The sequence below is a fragment of the Symphalangus syndactylus genome, chromosome X (assembly GCF_028878055.3).
Source record: "Symphalangus syndactylus isolate Jambi chromosome X, NHGRI_mSymSyn1-v2.1_pri, whole genome shotgun sequence".
Classification (NCBI taxonomy): Eukaryota; Metazoa; Chordata; class Mammalia; order Primates; family Hylobatidae; genus Symphalangus; species Symphalangus syndactylus.
Window position 1 is genome coordinate 107,334,127 of NC_072447.2, and position 21,150 is coordinate 107,355,276.

The following is a 21,150-nucleotide window of genomic DNA, read 5'->3' on the forward strand; positions in this document are numbered from 1 at the left end:
AAGAATTATAGTATTGTGATGACAGAATCTGTTTGAGGTCCCTCTCTCTCTCTCTGTCTCTCTCTCTCTCTTTGTGTGTTTGTACTGACAACGACATATCCCTCTGTTTCCTTCTGCCCCTGGATGTCTTTGCTTCCCATTGGTCTCTCTTCCTAAATTCTAGCCCAGAAGGAAAGGTAAAGAATTATTAAGATGGCAATCCTGGGCCAGCGCGGTGGCTCACGCCTGTAATCCCAGCACTTTGGGAGCCTGAGGTGGGCGGATCACGAGGTCAGGAGATCCAGACCATCCTGACTAACATGGTGAAAGCCTGTCTCTACTAAAAAATACAAAAAATTAGCCGAGTGTGGTGGCACATGCCTGTAGTCCCAGCTACTTAGGAGGCTGAGGCAGGAGAATCACTTGAACCTGGGAGGCAGAGGTTGCAGTGAGCCGAGATGGCGTCACTGCACTCCAGCCTGAGTAACAGAGCGAGACTCCGTCTCAAAAACAACAACAACAAAAAAGATGGCAATCCTTATATCCAAATCCTTAATAATGTCCTTCGCTACATCCTGAAGATAACCTTCTAAAAAACTGTTGGTGCAAAGGGTGTGCAATTATGTAGCCTGTTGATAAGTATTGCCATACTGCTACCCAGAGAGGTAGTGCCATTTAGAGTCCACAAGCAGAGTCATTTGAGAAAAGCCACAGAGGAGTGAAGAAACTAATAATGCTAACATCCAATCATAGAGGGAAGGCCTTGGACCCTGTCGTGGACTCACATGTCAGCAGTAGCCCTAGGAGAACCCTGCAGGCTCATGTGCTTGTTGCTTATTGTGTCTGTTAGGCTGCATATGTAACTGGACCCTTTCGCATTGAAAAATAGTGATAATGATGATTAACAGAGTAGTTGTTTACTAGAGAATTCTTTAAAAATTACCTTAATATCCAGTTAAATATGATTACAGTGAGAAAATTTCCACCTGTCATGTTATCAAAGTATAAAAAAGACTATTCAGGACTCCAGTGAGGTGTGCATGCAGGGACATCTACCCTGTCTCATATTGCTAGTGGGGATGTCACTTAGTACAACCTCTTTCCAGGTTGATTTGTCAACATCTATTAAAGAGTCTATGGATCTCTGATCTGTATGTGTTTGGAGACTGTCCCTTCAAATATTCATCCTCAGTATGACACCTGTCCCTTTATTAGAGAATGCATGTTCCTCATGATATCGGTTGTCTGGGGACTCTACTTTCTAAAGCGCTGACCCAAAGACACTCCTTTGTCATTATAAAGTAGGAAATTGAGGTCCAACAAGGTTATCTGACCTACAGAAAAAAAAGAGGCCCGGTGCAGGGGTTCACACCTGTAATCCCAGCTGCTCAGGAGGCTGAGACAGGAGGATCACTTGAGCCCAGGAGGTTGAGGCTGCAGTGAGCCATGATTGTGCCACTACACTCCAGCCTAGGAGACAGAGAAAGACCCTGTCTCAAAAAAAGAGATATGCAAATAGCCAATAATCATGAAAAAATATGTTCTAACTTGTTAATTATGTAAAGAATGCAAATAAAATCAACTAAATATCTTTTTATTATCTATCATGTAGATGCTGCTACAAGAATCTCACTTCAAATGAAATGACAGACGTAGGCTGAAGGCAAAGGGATGAGTGCTAGTCTGTTTGTGCTACTATAACAAAATACCTAGACTGGGTAATTTATAAAGAACACAAATTTATTTCTCACATTTCTGGAGGCTGGGAAGTCCAAGATCACGGCACTGGTATTTATTGTCTGGCGAGGGCCATCTTGCTATATTCTCACGTAATTAAAAGGAAAAAAGCTGTGTGCTTACATGGTAGAAGGTGGAAGGGCAAAAGGGCAAATCTGGTTCCCTGTAGCCCTTTTATAAGGTCGCTAAACCCATTCATTAGGGCAGAGCCCTCATGACTTAATCACCTCCTAGAGGCCCTACCTCTTAATAGGCTCAAATTGGCAATTAAGTTTCAACATATAAATTTTGGGGGAAACATTCAGACTATGGAAGGATGAAAAATATACATTATGAAAATAAAGGAAAACAGGAGTGTGGTTGTATTAGTTTCAGATAAAGTACACTTCAGAGCAAAGATAAGTACTAGATACAGAGACGGATATTATCAAATAAAACAGTCAATCCGCCAAGAAGATATAGCAATCCTAAATGTATATACAGCAAACAGCAGAGTTACAAAATATGCAAAGTAAAAACTGATAGCAAGGAAAGGAAAAATACACAAAGTCGTGACATTATTAGGAGACTTCAACACTCTTCCCTCTACAATTGATGCAAAAACTAGATAATTTCTATCACGTTATTGGTGTATTTAGACCTGTGTGGTGTTTTCTCACATCAAGTGTGTGTCATTTTTCCACACTAACAGCCAGTTCTCCAATTTTTCAACAGCAGCTCAGTGCCCAACAGTTAAATTCAATTCTGATGCTATCTACCTAAGTTAGCTTCAGATCTCACAAGTTAAAAGGTTCGGTCCTGTAAGGCTGTCCAAGTTCAGATGCCAGCCACAAACAAGTAGGGTCCCTAGGCAACTCACCCTTCTGCCCAACTGACTACAAATTCAAGGGTTTCTAAGGTTCCCCCACCATAGATTTGATAATTCTCTAAAATAACTCTTAGAACTCAGGAAAACTTTTTACCTGCTATTACCGGTATATTATAAAGAATATAACTCAGGAATGGCCAAATGGAAGAAATGCACAGGGCCAGGCAGGGTGGGGAGGATGGATGTGGAGCTTCCACGTCCTCTCTGGGGCACACCATCTTCCCAGCACGTCAATGTGTTTGTCAGTCTGGAAATTCCCCAAACTCCATTGTTTAGGGGTTTTATGGAGACTTCATTACATAGATATGATTGATTTAAATCATTGGCCATTGGCGACTTACACTTAATTTCTCCACCTTCTGGATATCAAGGGAGTGGGGCTGAAAGTCCTAACACTTTAATTACCTGGTTGGTTTTTCTGACAACCAGGCTGCATCCTGAAAGTAACTACACCCTCACCCTGCAAGAGCCATCTCATTATTGTATAAAACCTTTTGAAGATTTTAGGAGCTCTGTGCCAAGAACTGGGGACAAAGACTAAATATAGTATTTATTTTTATTATATCAAAAGGCCTTTTACATTTAATGTAATTTTTCAAATATTTGGATTTATGTCTACCATTTCATTACTTATTTTCTCTTTATTTCCTCCATTTTTTATTTCTATATTTCCCCTTTCCATCTTTCCTTTGGTTTATTTGAAAGGTTTTATAGTCCATTTTAATTTTTCTGTGGTGATTTTGACACTATTTCTTTGTTTTACACTTTTAGTGGTCACTCTATCTAGCACAAACTATTATCTTAACTTTTTGCAGTCTTTTAGAATTTTAGAATCAAAATTTAACATTTTAATTGATTTGTTGAAATCAATTAAATCATCTTATAACCCTATACCCTTCCCCTTATGCCTTTATATTATCTATAAATATCTCATGTACTATGTCTACATTCACTGAAAACCCTATCACACAATGTTATACTTTTGCTTTCAACAAACTTATTTTAAAGGACAAAAGAAGAATATTCTATTATATTTGCCCAGATATTTACCATTTCTGTTGCTCTTCTACTGCAAGTAGAGGCATGATATTTCTGTCTTAAAATAAAATTGTAGCCGGGCGCGGTGGCTCACGCTTGTAATCCCAGCACTTTGGGAGGCCGAGGCGGGCGGATCACGAGGTCAGGAGATCGAGACCACGGTGAAACCCCATCTCTACTAAAAATACAAAAAAATTAGCCGGGCGTGGTGGCGGGCGCCTGTAGTCCCAGCTACTCGGAGAGGCTGAGGCAGGAGAATGGCGTGAACCCGGGAGGCGGAGCTTGCAGTGAGCCGAGATCGCGCCACTGCCTGGGCGACAGAGCGAGACTCTGTCCCCCCACCAAAAAAAAGGAACAGAACAGAAAGGTATTAAGAAGAATTAGAAAAAACTCCACTGTCCTTGACTCATTTCCTGTTCCCCCCAAACGTTCTGGTATAGAGAAAAGGGTGAGCATTGGTAACAAGGACCACAGTTTGCCATTGGGGTGGGCGGGACAGATGCTCTCTTTATTTAAATTTTTGACATCTTGCTCATCATAAATTTTCTTGCAATAATTTTGTTTTTTAAAATGTTGCATTAAAATGTTATTTTTCTTGACTGCTGAGGCATTTTGCACCCCTTTAAATTCTGCGCCCGGGTCCTGGTTGGGAGATGTGGGGAAAATCCTGGGAGCCCAGGACAGGGAGAGGCAAGTCCCCACAGAAGTGGGAATGGCCAACAGCTCCCTGAGAAGACAGCTTCCTTCTTGGGAAGGCAGAGGAAGTCCCAAGAATACACAAAGACAGGAGACTGGAAGGGCTGGCCAGGCTGGAGATACTAAAAGAGACTCCGGATGAGGATAGGGGCTGGCCCGAAAGCCCCGCCTGACTCCGGGCTGCAGGAGGGGGCGTGGGACGGGGGCGGAGCCGTTGGCGATGACAACAGCCCCACGTGACCGGCCAACACTGAGTCTTGTCTCGCTCTGGCGTCAAAGCCATCGTCGCTCGTTCCCTTCTCGGCGGTGGTACCTGCTCCCGGTGGCCCTGAGTACGTGTGGGCCAGGGGCGGCCCCGAAAGTAGGAAGCGGAGGGGGAGCAGGTAAGGGATCCGGAGGGGTCCCTGGGGTTGGTGTGGGGGAGTGGCTCCGGCCTGCGGATGCCCCACCCCAGGGGAGCCGTGCGGAGACGCAATCGGTCCGCGATGCAGCCCCAGGGCCCCGCCGCTGGCCCGCGAGCCTTCCTTGAGCGGAGAGGTGCCCGGCCCCCAGGGAGCCGGCGGTCCTGGGGCTACGACCCTTCGGAAACACCTGCTTCCGCCACCAGCGCAAGCTTTTCCGACACCCCTACCCCGCCCTTCTTGGTGCAGAAAATGGTGTTCACCTTGCGGGGTTGGGCGGCTGAGGCGGGGGGCGAGGGCGGCGAGGAAGGCCAGGGCCCCGGCCCGGGCCCGGGGCGGGGCAGGGAAGGGGCCTGATGGCGGTAGGTCCTAGCTAGCGTTCTGCTGCAGCAGCCCCCACTTCCCCCACCCCGGCCGTCTGCAGGTCTGCGGGGCTAAGTGTTGCAGCGGAGCACCTCGCGTCAAGAATCGGGAGGAGGAGGAGACTGCAAGGATAGGCCCAGGTCGGTGCGAGGGACGGTGGTGAGGTGGGGGCCGGAACGTGAGGAAAGCCCAGTCTGAGACACCTATCCATGCCTTCACCCTCGCCCCCCTGTACCCCATGCAACCCTCCCCTTCCCACACCCCATCCTCGTCCTCCATTTTGCTGCCTGCAAAAGCCTGGAGATGGATCTACAGGCAAAATGGTGGGCTTTGCGGGAGGGAGGGGCTCGGATTGGGGGCACCCCACAGGGCATACTGGCTTCTCAGGTGGAAAAAAATGAAATGTTAAGGAGTATAAAGTCAAGTCCAGGGCTCTGAATTTTAAAAGGTGCCTAGTAGGGCCTCTGTCCTCAGTGCTTATCAGTCCACCAAGAATTCGGCCCATTTTCTCTCTCTTGTCTCCTAGGAGTAATGGAGTCCAAAGAGGAACTAGCGGCAAACAATCTCAACGGGGAAAATGCCCAACAAGAAAACGAAGGAGGGGAGCAGGCCCCCACGAAGAATGAAGAAGAATCCCGCCATTTGGGAGGGGGTGAAGGCCAGAAGCCTGGAGGAAATATCAGGCGGGGGCGAGTTAGGCGACTTGTGCCTAATTTTCGATGGGCCATACCTAATAGGCATATTGAGCACAATGAAGCCAGAGATGATGTAGAAAGATTTGTAGGGCAGATGATGGAAATCAAGAGAAAGACTAGGGAACAGCAGATGAGGCACTATATGCGCTTCCAAACTCCTGAACCTGATAACCATTATGACTTTTGCCTCATACCTTGAATCCTAAAAGTTTTTGCTGAGGTTAATGTGAACACTGCTTTACAAGCTTGTATTTTTGTGATTTACTTTTTCTGTAAGCCTTTTGGTGTTTCCACTTACCAGTTTCTAATGGAAATTAGAATTCTAATTGAATATTGTTTTGTCTCAGCCTAAAAGTTACGGTCAGCATGGCAATTCACCTATTTTAGGAAAAATACTCTTTTCATAATATGAAATGCATAAAGCAGTTCAAAAAGCAGTCTGTATTCCATCATCTTCCTCTTTCATTCCAGTCCTTATTTTTTGTAAATATTACTTTTCCTCCTCCGGCTACCTGGACTCAAACTCTCAGTTGTCTTTGACAATTTGTTTCTTGTCCCTGACCAAAAAAGAATGATCATACCCAGAATTCAATGTTTGATATTTTAAGAATGTATGTTCTAGTGGTTTTCAGAGTGAGTCTACCATCTGTATAAAAACACCTTGGGGGCAGGGGCATTTAAAAATGTGGGACCTATTGTCCAGACTCACAGAGTGGGGCTCCAGAATCTCCATTTTTAACAAACTCTCTTAAGTAATTCTGATGTGTACCAAAATCAGTGCCATTGGTGTGTGTGTATGTAACTATATAGATGTGTGTGTGTGTGTGTATAATGTGTCATAACCGTAAACAATAAAGAATATCAAGATGAATCTGACTTTGATGGGCAAGTAATTAAAAAAGAAAAGTGTGAGACCTTAAAATAAGACTGATGATTATAGGAGTGGTAGGGACAGTGGCAAAGTTATTCACTGTGCAAAACAAAACATGCCTGAAGGTCACAGCCTGAGGAACTCAATTCATCACCCCTGTCAGCAGAATCACATCCAGGATCTCATTTTATTCTTACAACAACCTATAAAATCTGTATTGTTATTCCACTTTTACAGATGAGGTCACTGGGGCTTAGAGATGTTAAGTACCAAGGCTAACCCCTGCTGAATATTTTGGGGGTGGGGGAATCCAGCCTGGGCCATTTTCTATTGGACCTTATCATCTGGAGATGCAGAATATTTGACTTTTGTAACTTCATGACAAGCTGAGGATGGTAAAAGAGAATCAGCAAGAATGGGGCTGTTTTTCTATACGTTGTTTTTCTACATCTCAAGTACACTTTAATTTTTAGAATATTGAGGGATAAAAAAAATAAGATCCTCCAGTGTTGTTCAAAGTTAGGATTGCCACTCTATGGCTCTTGAAATCAGTTTTGTGGGTTACAACAAGCAATTTTTTAAAAAAACAAAAGTCATCCTGTCACCGGTGAGTAGTGTTAAGAATTGTTTTTGAGAAAATAATGTGTTCTGTGTAGTAAATATTGCCACCTTTAAGATGTATTTCTAACTAGATCACAGTGAAAAAAAAAGAATGAAAATCACTTACTTGGTGCAAACTTGGTTTCACAAGTGAGGAACTGTTAAGAAAGCGATTTTTCCTAATGTCACACAGCCAATTAATGGAAGAGCTGTGACCACAGCCTTAGTGCTTCAGGGTGCTTGTCTTCTCGCCACATTGCCTCCAGAAAGAATTATTTGGAAATTTTTGCAGTAAGTACTGATTGCCAATCAGTGTAAATGGAAAAGCATATACAACTTACGCAAAAATCACTTTATATGAACTTCACACTATTTAGTCATCAGAATTTCTGCCTGCATGTTCAACTGAAAACCACATTTAAGGGAAACCCTGTGCCTCTGATAATTTTGGAGCTGGAGTGATCTTTTCACCTGTCTAGAGGAAGAGGATGATATAGAGTCTGATCTGAAAACGCACAGTGGTGAACTCAGGCACTTCAAAAAGGCTAGTTGACTGAGTAGAGTCCATGAATGATCTTTTGGTTCCTCTGAAAATGAGTACTGTGCCTTCTGGCAACGACCAATTGTGGATTTCCCAAAGTAGCCTCAATCTACCTCCCTCACAAAAAAAAGCTAGCTGTGGGGGTGTGAGATCAGAACATGATTAGTTGAAAGAAAGCTGAAGCCTCCTCACTGGGGTTTTTGGGGGAGGATGAGGAATAAGGACAGACTTTCTGGAAGAAATAAGTGTCAATGCTTGGGTTCAGAATATGGTTTTTTGAAGTACCAAAATGAGCCCTGTCTCCTTGGTGTTTCTGGGAGAGTGGGATGATAAGGACAGAATTTGCTGGAAATGGTAAAGGTCAGGGAATGGGGTCACAATGTAATTGGTTGAAGGAGAACTAAATTAAGACTCCTATCCTGGGAGTTTCTGTGATGGTAGGCGGTGAGCAGAAAACTTTAGAGGACATAAAGTTCAGTAACCAGAACATGATCAGGAGCATGATTGTTTGAAGAACTGAAGAAAACTCCCTTACCTCTGTGTTGCTGCAAGGGTGGAGGAGTAAAGAGAGAACTTTCTAGAAAAAGCTAGAGGGGGCTGGATCAGAAGGTGACTGAAGAAGAACAGAGCTATCACAGTGAACACATTTCTACATCCCATGGGAGGGTCAGCTTTCCTTGATCTTGGTGGGCAATACATTTTGTCTTTTTAAGGTGACAACAGAGAGATGTCAGTGAATGCCTCTAAAGAGACTAGCAAGAAAATATAATGGCTCTTTTTATAAAAACCAACAAAAGCAAATAAACCAAGAGTGAAGAAAAAGGGCTAACACATTCATCCCTATCAGTGGTTTATACATTCATGTTTGTAAAATTTTAGTTTCTTGAGGAAAATGTGCATGTTTTTATGGATTTTGGAGCAAAGCTTGGGATGGATGCCTGGGAACTAATGCCTGGCAAATCTTCCAGAACTTAAGAGGAGAAAGACTGACGAGACCTCTGAGAAGAGGAGAGTCAGTCTAATCTTACACAGCAGCATATGCTGCTGCCTTCATATTACAGAAATTGGAGATACCACTGAAGAAGTCTTTAAAAAGGCCAGTGTTATGGACCGAATATTTGTGTCCCTCCTAAAATTAAAATGTTGAAAACCTAATTCCCAAGGTGATGGTATTAGAAGGTGGCGCTTTTGGCAGGTGATTAGGTCATGAGGGCAGAGTCCTCATGAATAGGATCAGTGCCCTTATAAAGGAGACCCCAGGCTGGGCGTGGTGGCTCACGCCCGTAATCCCAGCACTTTGGGAGGCCGAGGCAGGCAGATCACGAGGTCAGGAGATCGAGACCATCCTGGCCAACATGGTGAAACCCCATTTCTACTAAAATATAAAAAATTAGCCAGGCGTGGTGGTGCTCACCTGTAGTCCCAGCTACTGGGGAGGCTAAGGCAAGGGAATCGCTTGAACCCGGGAGGCAGAGGTTGCAGTGAGCCGAGATCATGCCACTGCACCAGCCTGGTGACAGAGCAAGACTCCGTCTCAAAAAAAAAAAGAGAGAGAGACCCAAAGAGCTCCTTCACCTTTTCTGTGAACCAGGAAGCAGGCCTTCATCAGACACGGAATCTACCAACACCCAATCTTGAATTTCACAGCATCCAAAATTGTGAGAAATAAATTTCTGTTGTTATAAGCCACTCTGTTTATGATATTTTGTTATAGCAGCCCATATGGGTCAGGACAGCCAGCAAGAAAATAATTGAACTTCTAATGAAAAAAGCAAAAACAAATAAACAGTTCAAATATAACAAGAATAAACTACCAAGAGAGGGGGTAAGACGGCCAATTAGATGCAGCCAGGAGGAACATCTCCCATGGAGGGACAGGGCATCGACTGGCACACTCCGAGCAGATCTTCTGAGGGAAGGCATTGAGAGCAGACAGAGGAGAGACACAGATGCTGCACTAAAGGGGGAGGAAACTGGGAACACTGCCTGGGGCAGGTACACCAGGACTCACTCCTAGTCCCCAACTACTCCTGGGGAAGGGGTGAGATGAACAGACAAAGAGCAACCAACTCTGCCCACAGGCCTTTGGAATCCTGGCAGGAGGAGAACCTTGACCACTGTGGACACTTGAATTGGCAGGGAGAGCTGCTCAGAGAAGTGGTAGGGGTAGAACTCCAGCTAGAGTGGAGGCCAGAGAGTTTGGTGCAGGAGCATCTGTAGTGGGAGCATGGTCAGTGTTGCCCATCCCCCTAGGCTTGACTCGCTCTTATAGGAGACTTTAGCCCTAGGGCAACTGTGGGACCTGAACTCTGCAAAGCAATCTTGCCCAGGAGACGGAACCGGTCTGACCTGAGCACCTCTCAATCCGCTGGCCTCTGGCGGGGGCCCAGCGTAGCCGCGCCTGCTTGCAATGCAGCCCCCATGCCACATCATAGCTCTGGTGCGGGAAGATCTTACCTAACCAGCAGAATGCCCTAGCAGAACGGTCCCCGCTGACACGCACCAGCTCGCCCGCACTCTCCCCCAACTGTAGCCTCACCAGGCCGCTTTTCCCACATATACTCACCCTTGGCCACCCCCAATATCACTTTGCCAGTGCGTGTGTGCTGGCAGGCCGACCTTGCCTTCCCTCTCCCACCAGCGCGGGTGTGCCTGTGCACCCGGCCATGCCATTTTTGCTGGCGTGAGTGCACCCCGCCCCCTTCCCCAACCACCATTGTTGTTGGAGAGTTGGCAGGCAGAGTGCCCCACCCCTGTGCGTGGAAATGGCCTCCAGGTGCGAAACTAAGCACAGAGAAAACTGAACCCGCCCCTGCCCTAAGAGGCCACTGCTGCCAGCTGGACAGCTCACAAAGGGCGCAAACACCACCACCAGTGTGAACATGCACACAGTCGCCGGCTGGGCCCTGTCACCGCCCCGCCCCCACAGCCGCGCTGTCAATGCTAGCCGCTGCTGCGAAGGCCCGCACAGAGGCCAGCAACACAGCACCCATGAGTACCCTGTCGCAGCAGATGAGTGTGCACCCTACCATGCTGTAGCTGCAGATGCTACTGCCACATACGAACAAGGATGGATCCCACTGCTACCGCCCTAGGAAGTGCTTTGGCTGGCACCTCCCATCGTAGTGTGATAACCAGCAGTCCGGGAACACCTCAGCTCTTGTAGCACAGCAGGTTCCTAACCTCAAGGAGCCAGAGAACAAAGTGGGGGCTGATGCCAGTCCCCCAGTGTTGCAGCACATAGTCCAGGAGTCCTGAGCTGAACTTTGCCCCCCTAAAATCTTCCAGAAGTGAAACCAGTCAACTGAACTATACCACAATGAAACCCCCAAGGTCATCAAATAGGATAAAAGAAAAAAAAAATCCAAAGGACAGCAGCTTCAAAGATTGAAGAAACATCAACACACAAAGATGAGAAAGAGGCCGGGCGCGGTGGCTCATGCTTGTAATCCCAGCACTTTGGGAGGCCGAGGCGGGCGGATCACGAGGTCAGGAGATCGAGACCACGGTGAAACCCCGTCTCTACTAAAAATACAAAAAAATTAGCCGGGCGTGGTGGCGGGCGCCTGTAGTCCCAGCTACTCGGAGAGGCTGAGGCAGGAGAATGGCGTGAACCCGGGAGGCGGAGCTTGCAGTGAGCCGAGATTGCGCCACTGCACTCCAGCCTGGGCGACAGAACGAGACTTCGTCTCAAAAAAAAAACAAAAAACAAAAAACAAAAAACAAAAAAAAAACAGTTTCTATTCAACGAGGGCAGAGAGGAGGTGAGAAGAAATTAAAATCTTATATAATTGATACTGTTATAGCCATCCAGTATTGGCACTTTCTATGACTCCTCCTCTTATGTGACATTTTTCAGAGTACTATAGGGAGTCTCCCATTGTTGAGGAGCACTCCCTTGCTGTTCTCTTGAAAAACATATCCCTGGGCTAGTTGCTTTTGACTCCTTATTTAGCCTTTAACCTTCCAGCAGTATATCTCCAGGTTGTTTATTTTAAGGTGTTTTTTGTCTTCTCCAAAAGACCATCATGATCTAAATCTATTACATCTCCAAGCTGCTTCTGTCTTCCATATGGCCCATGTCAAGTCTATGCGTAGCACTTACACATCCTTTGCCCAAAATGACTCTCAAATTCAAAGAGTCCAGGCTCTCCCCAAACTTTCTTCACTCTGATATCAAGGTAGCTGGTCAGCCAGTCTCTTGTTTTTTGGATTTCTCAGGGATAATTCGGATGCTTACTATGTTATCAAGTTCCAGGAGCTCTGAATGGCCAAATTGAAGATTTTCGCCGCAAGCTTGATGTGATATGAAAAGCCCCTGTGCCTTCCTTATGTGGGGGCACTCATGGAATACCAACAGCTCTCATTAGAAACTCCTTTCTAGGCCAGGCGCAGTGGCTCATGCCTGTAATCCCAGCTCTTTGGGAGGCCGAGGCAGGTGGATCACTTGAGCTCACAAGTTGGAGACCAGCCTGGGCAACATGGTGAAACCTCATCTCTAAAACAAGAACAACAACAAAAACCCACAAAAATTAGCCAGCTGTGGTAGTGCAAGCCTGTAGTCCCAGCTACTTGGGAGGCTGAGGTGGGAGGATGGCTTGAGCCTGGGAGGTGAAGGTTGCAGTGAGCTGAGATTGTGCCACTGCATTCCAGCTTATTATTTTTTTTTTGTCTCAACAGGAAAAAAAACAAACAAACTTTCTTCTAATCTCCAGCAATCTTCTCGGCCTCTCAAATGTTTTTTGTAGGCTGCAAGTCGGTGGTTATTTAAGTGCAACAGAATCAGTGCTCATTCATGTCCATTGCAAAACCTGCTTTTATCACCTTACTCTCCACTTTGGAATTTAGCAGTAGTTGACACCCAGTTGTCTTGGGGTCCCAACCAAAAATGAGGCTGAAATAGGTAAGGTTATATTTCCCATTATAACAATATAAATATTAAAAAGCTTGTAATTTATCTGGTGTGTGAGCTATTTGATTTTCTAATTTCAATCTTCCCACTTTCCCACACTCCAGCATACTGGGATTTGATTCTAATTACAGATTTAGAGAAAATAAGTACATCTGTGGGGCAATGAGGAGGGAATGAGGACAATTGGTCTCCCTTACAAGGGATCTTGAGGCAGGTTGTTATGGATCTTCAAACAAAGTAGGAACAGCCTTACTCATATAGAGGAGGAGGAGCTGATTTAGCTGGTAAGGAAGACCTAATAAGGGTTGAAACTGTGGGTATTCTGAAGCAGAGTTCCATTTTCCCCCTTCTCTATCTTGGCTTCCTCTTCCTCATACTACCTATTTCTTAAGGCCCAGCCCTGATCATAGAGTGTCTGAGATCATGCCAACTAGAAGCAATCTCTTCCATTTCTGTCACTGATGCACAGCACATGGGGCCTTGACCTCTTCTGTGGCCTTTAACAAAGGCTGCCCTGTCTCTTTTATCTTAGGTGTGTGTGTGCCTGTGCATGCGTGTGTGTGTGTGTGTGTGTGTAGAGAGAGAGAGCCCATCTCTTCAGAAAGTTAGGTGCCAGGGTAGTAGGCAGGTGCCCACTTTCATTCTGCTTTAGTAGCATCTGTAATGTTTACTTGGTGTGTCTCCAGAAATCTCAGAGGCTTGAGAGAAGCTATTTGCTGATTGGCTCACAAATATCCCTTTTTTCTTCCTGCACCAAGTTAAAAACAAAGATTCTGTTGACTCCTCTGCTGCTTACATGTAGTCAGAGGCAACCTTACCATCATTTTAATGGAGTTATTGACAGAGGATATCCTCAATTGGGCATGAAGATGGTGATCCGTTTGTGATCAAGTGCTGTTTTGTGAACAGTTTCACCACACGTGGGCTATACTTACTTTTGAATTTAACTTAAGCCCAATGCTGCTTATATCTTTTAGTTTGGTAACGTAGTTACATAGTTCAGTCATAAAACAGAAATAAATGTTTGTTTTTCTTGTCCTCAGCCCTTCCCCCTTCCCTTCCTCAACAATTCAGTCCCAACACTGTGAGATGGGGAAGGTCGAGATAGGTGTCTTTATCAGATGAGAGGAGGGAGCTATGTTTGCCTGAGCAGGGTGAGGAAGGCATTCGTGCTGGGAGAGCAGCTCATTGCAGGGAGTCAGAGCCTAAGAATTACGATGAGGGCTTCCCAGACAGGAGACAGCCATTGGAGTTTTATCTGGTTGAAGAGGGTGTCCATGTGGAGGAAGTGTGTGGCAGACTGGAGCAGGGTTTCAGAGTCTGAGGAGGTGAAGAAGCATGTCCATGCTGCTAACAGTGTGAGAAAGGTACCTGTATGGTAGAAGTTGGGTAGGGAGGAAGTCTGTTGCACTATGTCTCAGCCAGAACAGGTCTACAAAGTGGGTTGGAAAACAGGGATTGTAATCCACAGTTGGGAGGATGTCAAGTGGGGCTTCCAAGCAGGGAAGGAGGAGTGTAGGAAATGGGAGATTGTTTACATATAGGGGAATTGATCAAGTAAAGGTAATGGGATCCGAGGTTCTCATTGTCATAGAAGAGAGTTACAAATATAGAAAGGGAGAAAACTAGAATGAACTTGGTAGTATTGTATTGGAGTTAGGTATCAGTGTGAAATCATGGCTTCAATGGATACAGATACAGAAATATAGATGTAAATGTGTGAATGTATATTTGTGTGAGAATTTGTGTGTGTGTCTCCCTGTGTATATACAAATATTGCCTGATTCCTTCCACTTAGAGGGCCTGGGAGCCACAACACCTCAATAGCAATAAGCACACCTAATTGTTCATATCTTGCTTTCAAAATGCCATTATTAAATAAAAGGAACAAGGAATCCTTGGAGAATTGTTGGACAGGATAGGAAAATAACACAATGAATCCGGAACATCTTGCTGTGCCAGAAAGCAAAGTGCTAAAGAAATGATGGAGGCATACCAAAAGGACGTGGAAGCAAGCCTGAAGAAGCTTCTACAAGTCAAGTAGGAGACATTGTGAGCATCAAAATAAAGAACTATAGAACACAGTATAGCCTGTTGAATCAAAAAAAGAAAACGTAAGTCAGTATATAAATAAATATACATATATAAATACACAATAAATATTTACATAATTTCAAAATTCCTCACCATAAAATATTAATAATTACAATGGAAAAAATAGTACCAAAATGGCCTGGAAGTCACTATCTTAAACAAATGGGCAATGAGGATATTATAAGTAATGGGACAAATCAAAATTGTGTGCCACCTGATAGAACAGGAAGAGAATACTACAGGCCAGGCGCGGTGGCTTACTCCTGTAATCCCAGCACTTTGGGAGGCCGCGGCAGGCGGATCACGAGATCAGGAGATAGAGACCATCTTGGCTAATACGGTGAAACCCCGTCTCTACTGAAAATACAAAAAATTAGCCGGGTGTGGTCTCTGGCTCCTGTAGTCCCAGCTACTCGGGAGGCTGAGGCAGGAGAATGGCGTGAACCTGGGAGGCAGAGCTTGCAGTGAGCAGAGATCATGCCACTGCACTCCAGCCTGGGCCACTGAGCGAGACTCCATCTCAAAAAAAAAAAAAAAAAGAGAGAGAATACAACAACATCACTTCGGTAATAGTCCTGCCAAAGATGCATAACTTGAATCCATTCAAGAGGAAATAGGAAGCAAATCCAAAATAAGGGACGTTCTAGAAAATAACAACTATAAGATCATGAAAGTCAACAAAAGCCTAAGGACATACTCTATATGAAAGTACAATAAAGAGTCACCAATTAAATGCAACAGGTGATTGTGAACTGGATCCTTTTGCCATAAAGAACATTGCTGGAATAACTGGTGAAAAATTATTGGGTTCTAAGTTTAGATGGCAATAATATATCAATGTTAATTTTTAAAATTTTGATCATCATATTGCAGTTATATAGGAAGATGTCTGTGTTTGGGGGAAATATGCACTAAAGATATTTGGGGTTATATTTAGTTTCTATTGCAGGTAACGTATTACAACACACTAAGCAGCTTGAAACAACACTCATTTATTAACTCATAGTTCTGCAAGTCAGTATTCTGGGTAGCCTTGGCTGGTTTTCTGCTTAGGGTCTCCCAAGACTGAAATCAAGGTGTTGGCTGTCCTGGGCTATTATCTGGAGGGCCAGGAGAAGAATCCCCTTCTAAGATCATTCAGGTTGTTTGCAGAACTCAGTTCCTTGAAGTTGTAGAACTGATGACTCCATTTCTTTGCTGGTTTTTAACAGGCAGCTGCTCTCAGCTCCTAGAGGCTTCTTTCTGGTCCTTGCATGTGGCCCCCTCCACCTTCAAGGCCAGCAATGGAGATGCATTCAACCCTCATCATGATTCAAATCTCTCCGACTTCCCTTTCTGCCATCAGCCAGATAAAACTTTCTCGTTTTAAAGAGCTTACGGGCTTAGATTAGGCCTACCCAGATAATTTCCTTTTTGCTGTGCAATGTAACATAGTGATAGGAGTAATCCCAGGAGGTGAAAGTCATAGGAATTATCTTAAAATTCTGCCTCTCATAGGATAGATGGGACATCAGGCTGGCAACTTACTTTCAAATAATTCAGGGAAAAAATTTTCTGTACTGTCCCTGCAATTTTTTATAAGTTTGCTATTTTTTCCTTCAAAATAAAAAAAAACAGTAAATATAAAAATTTGTACAGTGAAGTTCTGGTTCTAGGTAACATGGAATAAACACATTTCAACTTTCTCCAGCAGTGAACACAGCTATGAAAACCAGACAGAATGTGTGGTGTAGATATTTGAGGTATCTGAAAAGTAAATATTAACTAGAATATGTATTGGAGAAGAAGATCAGTATTTGAAGTACCCACCTTTGGAAACTGGGAATGGCTCTTAGCTTTAAAGTCTGTCAGGTATTTACAACATTTATGTTGTTGATTTGCCCAAGAAAATAGAGATCTCAGTTCTGCAAACACAAGGATTTGAATTTTGCCAACAACTTCAATGAGGAAGGAATAGATGTTTCCCTAGAGTCCCCAGAAAGAAATGAGACATCTTGGTCTCTTCCCGGTGAGACCTATATTGTTTTGACCTAGATAATTGTAAGATAATATATTTGTATTGTTTAAGATGTTAAGCTTGTAGTAATTTCTTATGACAGCAATATAAAACCAATACAGAAGAAGAGGAAATACTTCCCAACTGATTTTACAGCCCTAACATTACCCTGACACCAGTCAAGACAAATAATAGTGCAAATAAAGAAAACTAAGACAAATATCCCTTGTATTAGTCAGGGTTCTCTAGAGGGACAGGACTAACAGGATATATGTATATATGAAAGGGAGTTTATTATTTATTCATTTATTATTATTTTTTGAGACAGTCTTATTCTGTTGCCCAGGCTGGAGTGCAGTGGCACGATCTTGGCTCACTGAAACCTCCACCTCCCAGGTTCAAGAGATTCTTCTGCCTCAGCCTCCCGAGTAGCTGGGATTACAGGTGCATGCCACTACGCCCGGCTAATTTTTGTATTTTTAGTAGAAACAGGGTTACACCATGTTGGCCAGGCTTGTCTCGAACTCCTGACCTCGTGATCCATCCACCTCGGCCTCCCAAAGTGCTGGGATTACAGGCGTGAGCCACTGCGCCCGGCCAAGTTAAACATATTCTTTTGAAAAAATGAAAGAATACAGATATTCGAAATACAAAATTTTCCATAAATCTGCCCCTTAGAGAGAAACCAATATTGTTAAGCTTTTCATGTACATCTTATCCAAATTTTTCTATGCACATATGTAACATATAAATATACCTATTTTAAATTGGGATATCATATATATGTGTATGTGTCTGTGTACTTCTGTGTACATATATGAACTTTTTCTATGCAAATGGAAAAAAATCCCGTATTAAAATGCAGACTTGCATATGAAACCATAAAACAAAATCTAGTGAGATACTGGTGACAACAAGAACATCTAAATCCAATATCATCAAAAGGTTAAAAACACAAAAATGAGTGAAAGTATGACTAGAAAATGCAACCCAAAATAAAAGTGAAGCCCTGCATCAATGTTCATCAAGGATATTGGTCTGAAATTCTCTTTTTTGGTTATGTCTCTGCCAGGCTTTGGTATCAGGACGATGCTGGCTTCATAAAATGTGTTAGGGAGGATTCCCTCTTTTTCTATCGATTGGCATAGTTTCAGAAGGAATGGTACCAGTTCCTCCTTGTACCTCTGGTAGAATTTGGCTGTGAATCCATCAGGTCCTGGACTCTTTTTGGTTGGCAAGCTATTGATTATTGCCACAATTTCAGAACCTGTTATTGGTCTATTCAAAGATTCAACTTCTTCCTGATTTAGTCTTGGGAGGGTGTATTTGTTGAGTAATTTATCCATTTCTTCTAGGTTTTCTAGTTTATTTGCATAGAGGTGTTTGTAGTATTCTCTGATGGTAGATTGTATTTCTGTGGGATTGGTGGTGATATCCCCTTTTTCATTTTTTATTGCATCTATTTGATTCTTCTCTCTTTTCTTCTTTATTAGTCTTGCTAGTGGTCTATCAATTTTGTTGATCTTTTCAAAAAATCAGCTCCTGGATTCATTAATTTTTTGAAGGGTTTTTTGTGTCTCTATTTGCTTCAGTTCAGCTCTGATTTTAGTTAGGAACACTTTTACACTGTTGGTGGGACTGTAAACTAGTTCAACCATTGTGGAAGTCAGTGTGGCGATTCCTCAGGGATCTAGAACTAGAAATACCATTTGACCCAGCCATCCCATTACTGGGTATATACCCAAAAGACTATAAATCATGCTGCTATAAAGACACATGCACACGTATGTTTATTACGGCACTATTCACAATAGCAAAGAGCTGGAACCAACCCAAATGTCCAACAACGATAGACTGGATTAAGAAAATGTGGCACATCTACACCATGGAATACTATGCAGCCATAAAAAATGATGAGTTCATGTCCTTTGTAGGGACACGGATGAAACTGGAAAACATCATTCTCAGTAAACTATCGCAAGGACAAAAAACCAAACACCGCATGTTCTCACTCATAGGTGGGAATTGAACAATGAGAACTCATGGACACAGGAAGGGGAACATCACAATCCAGGGACTGTTGTGGGGTTGGGGGAGGGGGGAGGGGCAGCATGAGGAAATATACCTAATGCTAAATGACGAGTTAATGGGTGCAGGAAATCAACATGGCACATGGATACATATGTAACAAACCTGCACATTGTGCACATGTACCCTAAAACGTAAAGTATAATAATAAAAAAAAAAAAAAGAAAAGAGATGCTTCAGGGAATTTGAGGCAAAGGAGGTGATGCTGTCCCCTGGGGCCCTGTTTCATGCTGGTGCAACCTGCCAGTAGAAGTAATTAGGTGCTGCGCTGATGGGCTCCCTGTCAACTTAACGACACTTCACTGTGTCCAGGAATGGTTGTCCACAGGGTGCAGAGCCATTCTGTGAAAATTTCCTTGAGGGTAAATGGCCTACACACAGAGAAGGGATTAAAAAAAAAAAAAAATGAAGCCCTAGAAATACAAGAAAAAATAATTCAATTCAAGACAAAAAGCACTAAATGGGATAAGGCCACTTCCTGGACTGTCTTTTCATCCAATGCATTACTCTAAATTTATTTCTTAATTTTTAAAAATCTCTTTTGGACACTTTTCTTCTCCTCCTCCCCGTCTCCTTCCTCCTCCTCTTCCTCCTTCTCCCTCTCCCTTCATTGTTATTGACATGCCTATGGGGCAAGCCATCTGCATCTTCCTGGGTAGGTTGTGCTTGTTCCTGGTGATTATTTCCTCTAGCTTCCTGGCCTTCAATTTCTTCCAAATGTAGCTCTTCCTTTACATTACAAACCCTTTCTTCATTTTCCTGGTGGGAATTTTCCATGTTGACAGTCGTTTTTCCCTTTTCCTCTTTGACTGCAATTACTCCTTGGAGAAAAAAGGGAGGAAATACTGAATGTGTGCTGTTCATTCCAGTACCCGTGTGTTTTCCCGAATCAGGGGGATGAGTGCAAAGGTCTCACCTTTCCTTTAATTCACTCCTCTATTCCCTCCAGGTTCTTGCCCTTCTCCCACACCTAAAGAGCACATATATATTCTCTCAGTCTCTCTCAACAATTTTTCCTTTAGACCATTCTACCAGCCTCTCCTTGGACTGAATGAAACGTAAGTAGGAGCAGTGTCTCCTCCTAGTTATGTTCTGGCCTGGGCCATTTCCATCCTTTCACCCCCAACCCCCAGGGGTTCTAGTCCAGAGCATGGCACATAATGACCTGCCCAAATCCCAGTCAGTTTCCTCTTCCTCTTTCCTTTCTTGAGCCTAATAGGCATTTGGACCTGCAGACAGAAGAAAGATAGTGGTACTGAAGTGCTTGGTGGATGGACCAGTATACTAGACAAGGGCTTCTTTGAAGACTGGATACCCAATCCCTTCAAGTCTCAAAGCTCCTCTTCTCACCCCTGTTTCATCCCCATCTCCTGCTCTAAAATGCCCACCACATTGGATTAAGGGAAATAGTTTCAGTGATTTCTTAGTCTCCATTTTTCCACATCTGCACACCCTACATAACCACGGTTTCTTTTACGTCCTTCCCCCTTCATCTCAATACTCCTCATCTTGGTGCTTATGCAGCACTCCCTTGCAGGCAGGGTGTAAAAGAAGTGAATTATTTACAAGCTACCCCCAGGTCTGTGTGTTCCCTCCTGACCCTCTTTCTCCAGCCCTTCCTTCCATCCCAAGGCATATCATTTCTGTTTCAAAATATTGAAGAGGTGTCAAAGCAAACAGACCTGTACCTGCTTCAGTTTTTGCCTTCCTTCCCTTTCACATACACCCCCTTACGCCACCACCACTGATGCACAGCTCCAAGTCCAGTTGCTCACACAGACCTGCTCCATTCTGGGAAAGTGTCTTTCTCCCCCTCATCCTCTGGGCCAGACACTAGCCTGTCTCAACAGAAAAGGGGAGTGCTGCAAAAATAAAAAAGACCTGAATAAGAGGAATTTACTCACACCTTGGCTCCTGGTCACATGAAGGTCTCGACTAACGGCAGAGTTTAATCTCCCAACTCTCGCACCCCACCTCTAGGCTGGCAGGCAGTGCAACAGAAACCCCCACCACACTCCCACCATACACAGAGAGACCCACCTCCACCCCTCTGTGAACAGTGCCTCAGTGCACACCACCGTGTCACTCTGGTCTTCGCCAATCTTGAGGGGTCAAAAATGGCATCACCGATGAAGGTTGGCATTTGCCCTTTTCTGGTTATTAATGAAGGTCTGCATCCCCTATCCAACCAATCCTCCTACGCCCTACCCCACCAGGCCTTGCTTCTTGTTACCTGTCCCTCCTGTCACCACTCTTCCTCCTCACCCCACC

The 21,150-nt window shown here is 44.1% G+C and overlaps 1 protein-coding gene across 1 annotated transcript; it reads left to right on the top strand.

The window, feature by feature from the left end:
* The first annotated feature begins 4,554 nt into the window (after positions 1-4,554).
* Positions 4,555-6,648, top strand: BEX4 (brain expressed X-linked 4). Its single transcript, XM_055268693.2, has 3 exons — positions 4,555-4,701; positions 5,144-5,222; positions 5,609-6,648. The coding sequence occupies exon 3, from the start codon at positions 5,614-5,616 to the stop codon at positions 5,974-5,976; it is 363 nt and encodes a 120-aa protein (XP_055124668.1). The 5' UTR covers positions 4,555-4,701; positions 5,144-5,222; positions 5,609-5,613; the 3' UTR covers positions 5,977-6,648.
* Positions 6,649-21,150: the final 14,502 nt, after the last annotated feature.

Excerpts from the sequence above, each read along its gene's own strand:
- BEX4 (XM_055268693.2), top strand. The coding sequence starts at position 5,614 with ATGGAGTCCAAAGAGGAACTAGCGGCAAACAATCTCAACGGGGAAAAT.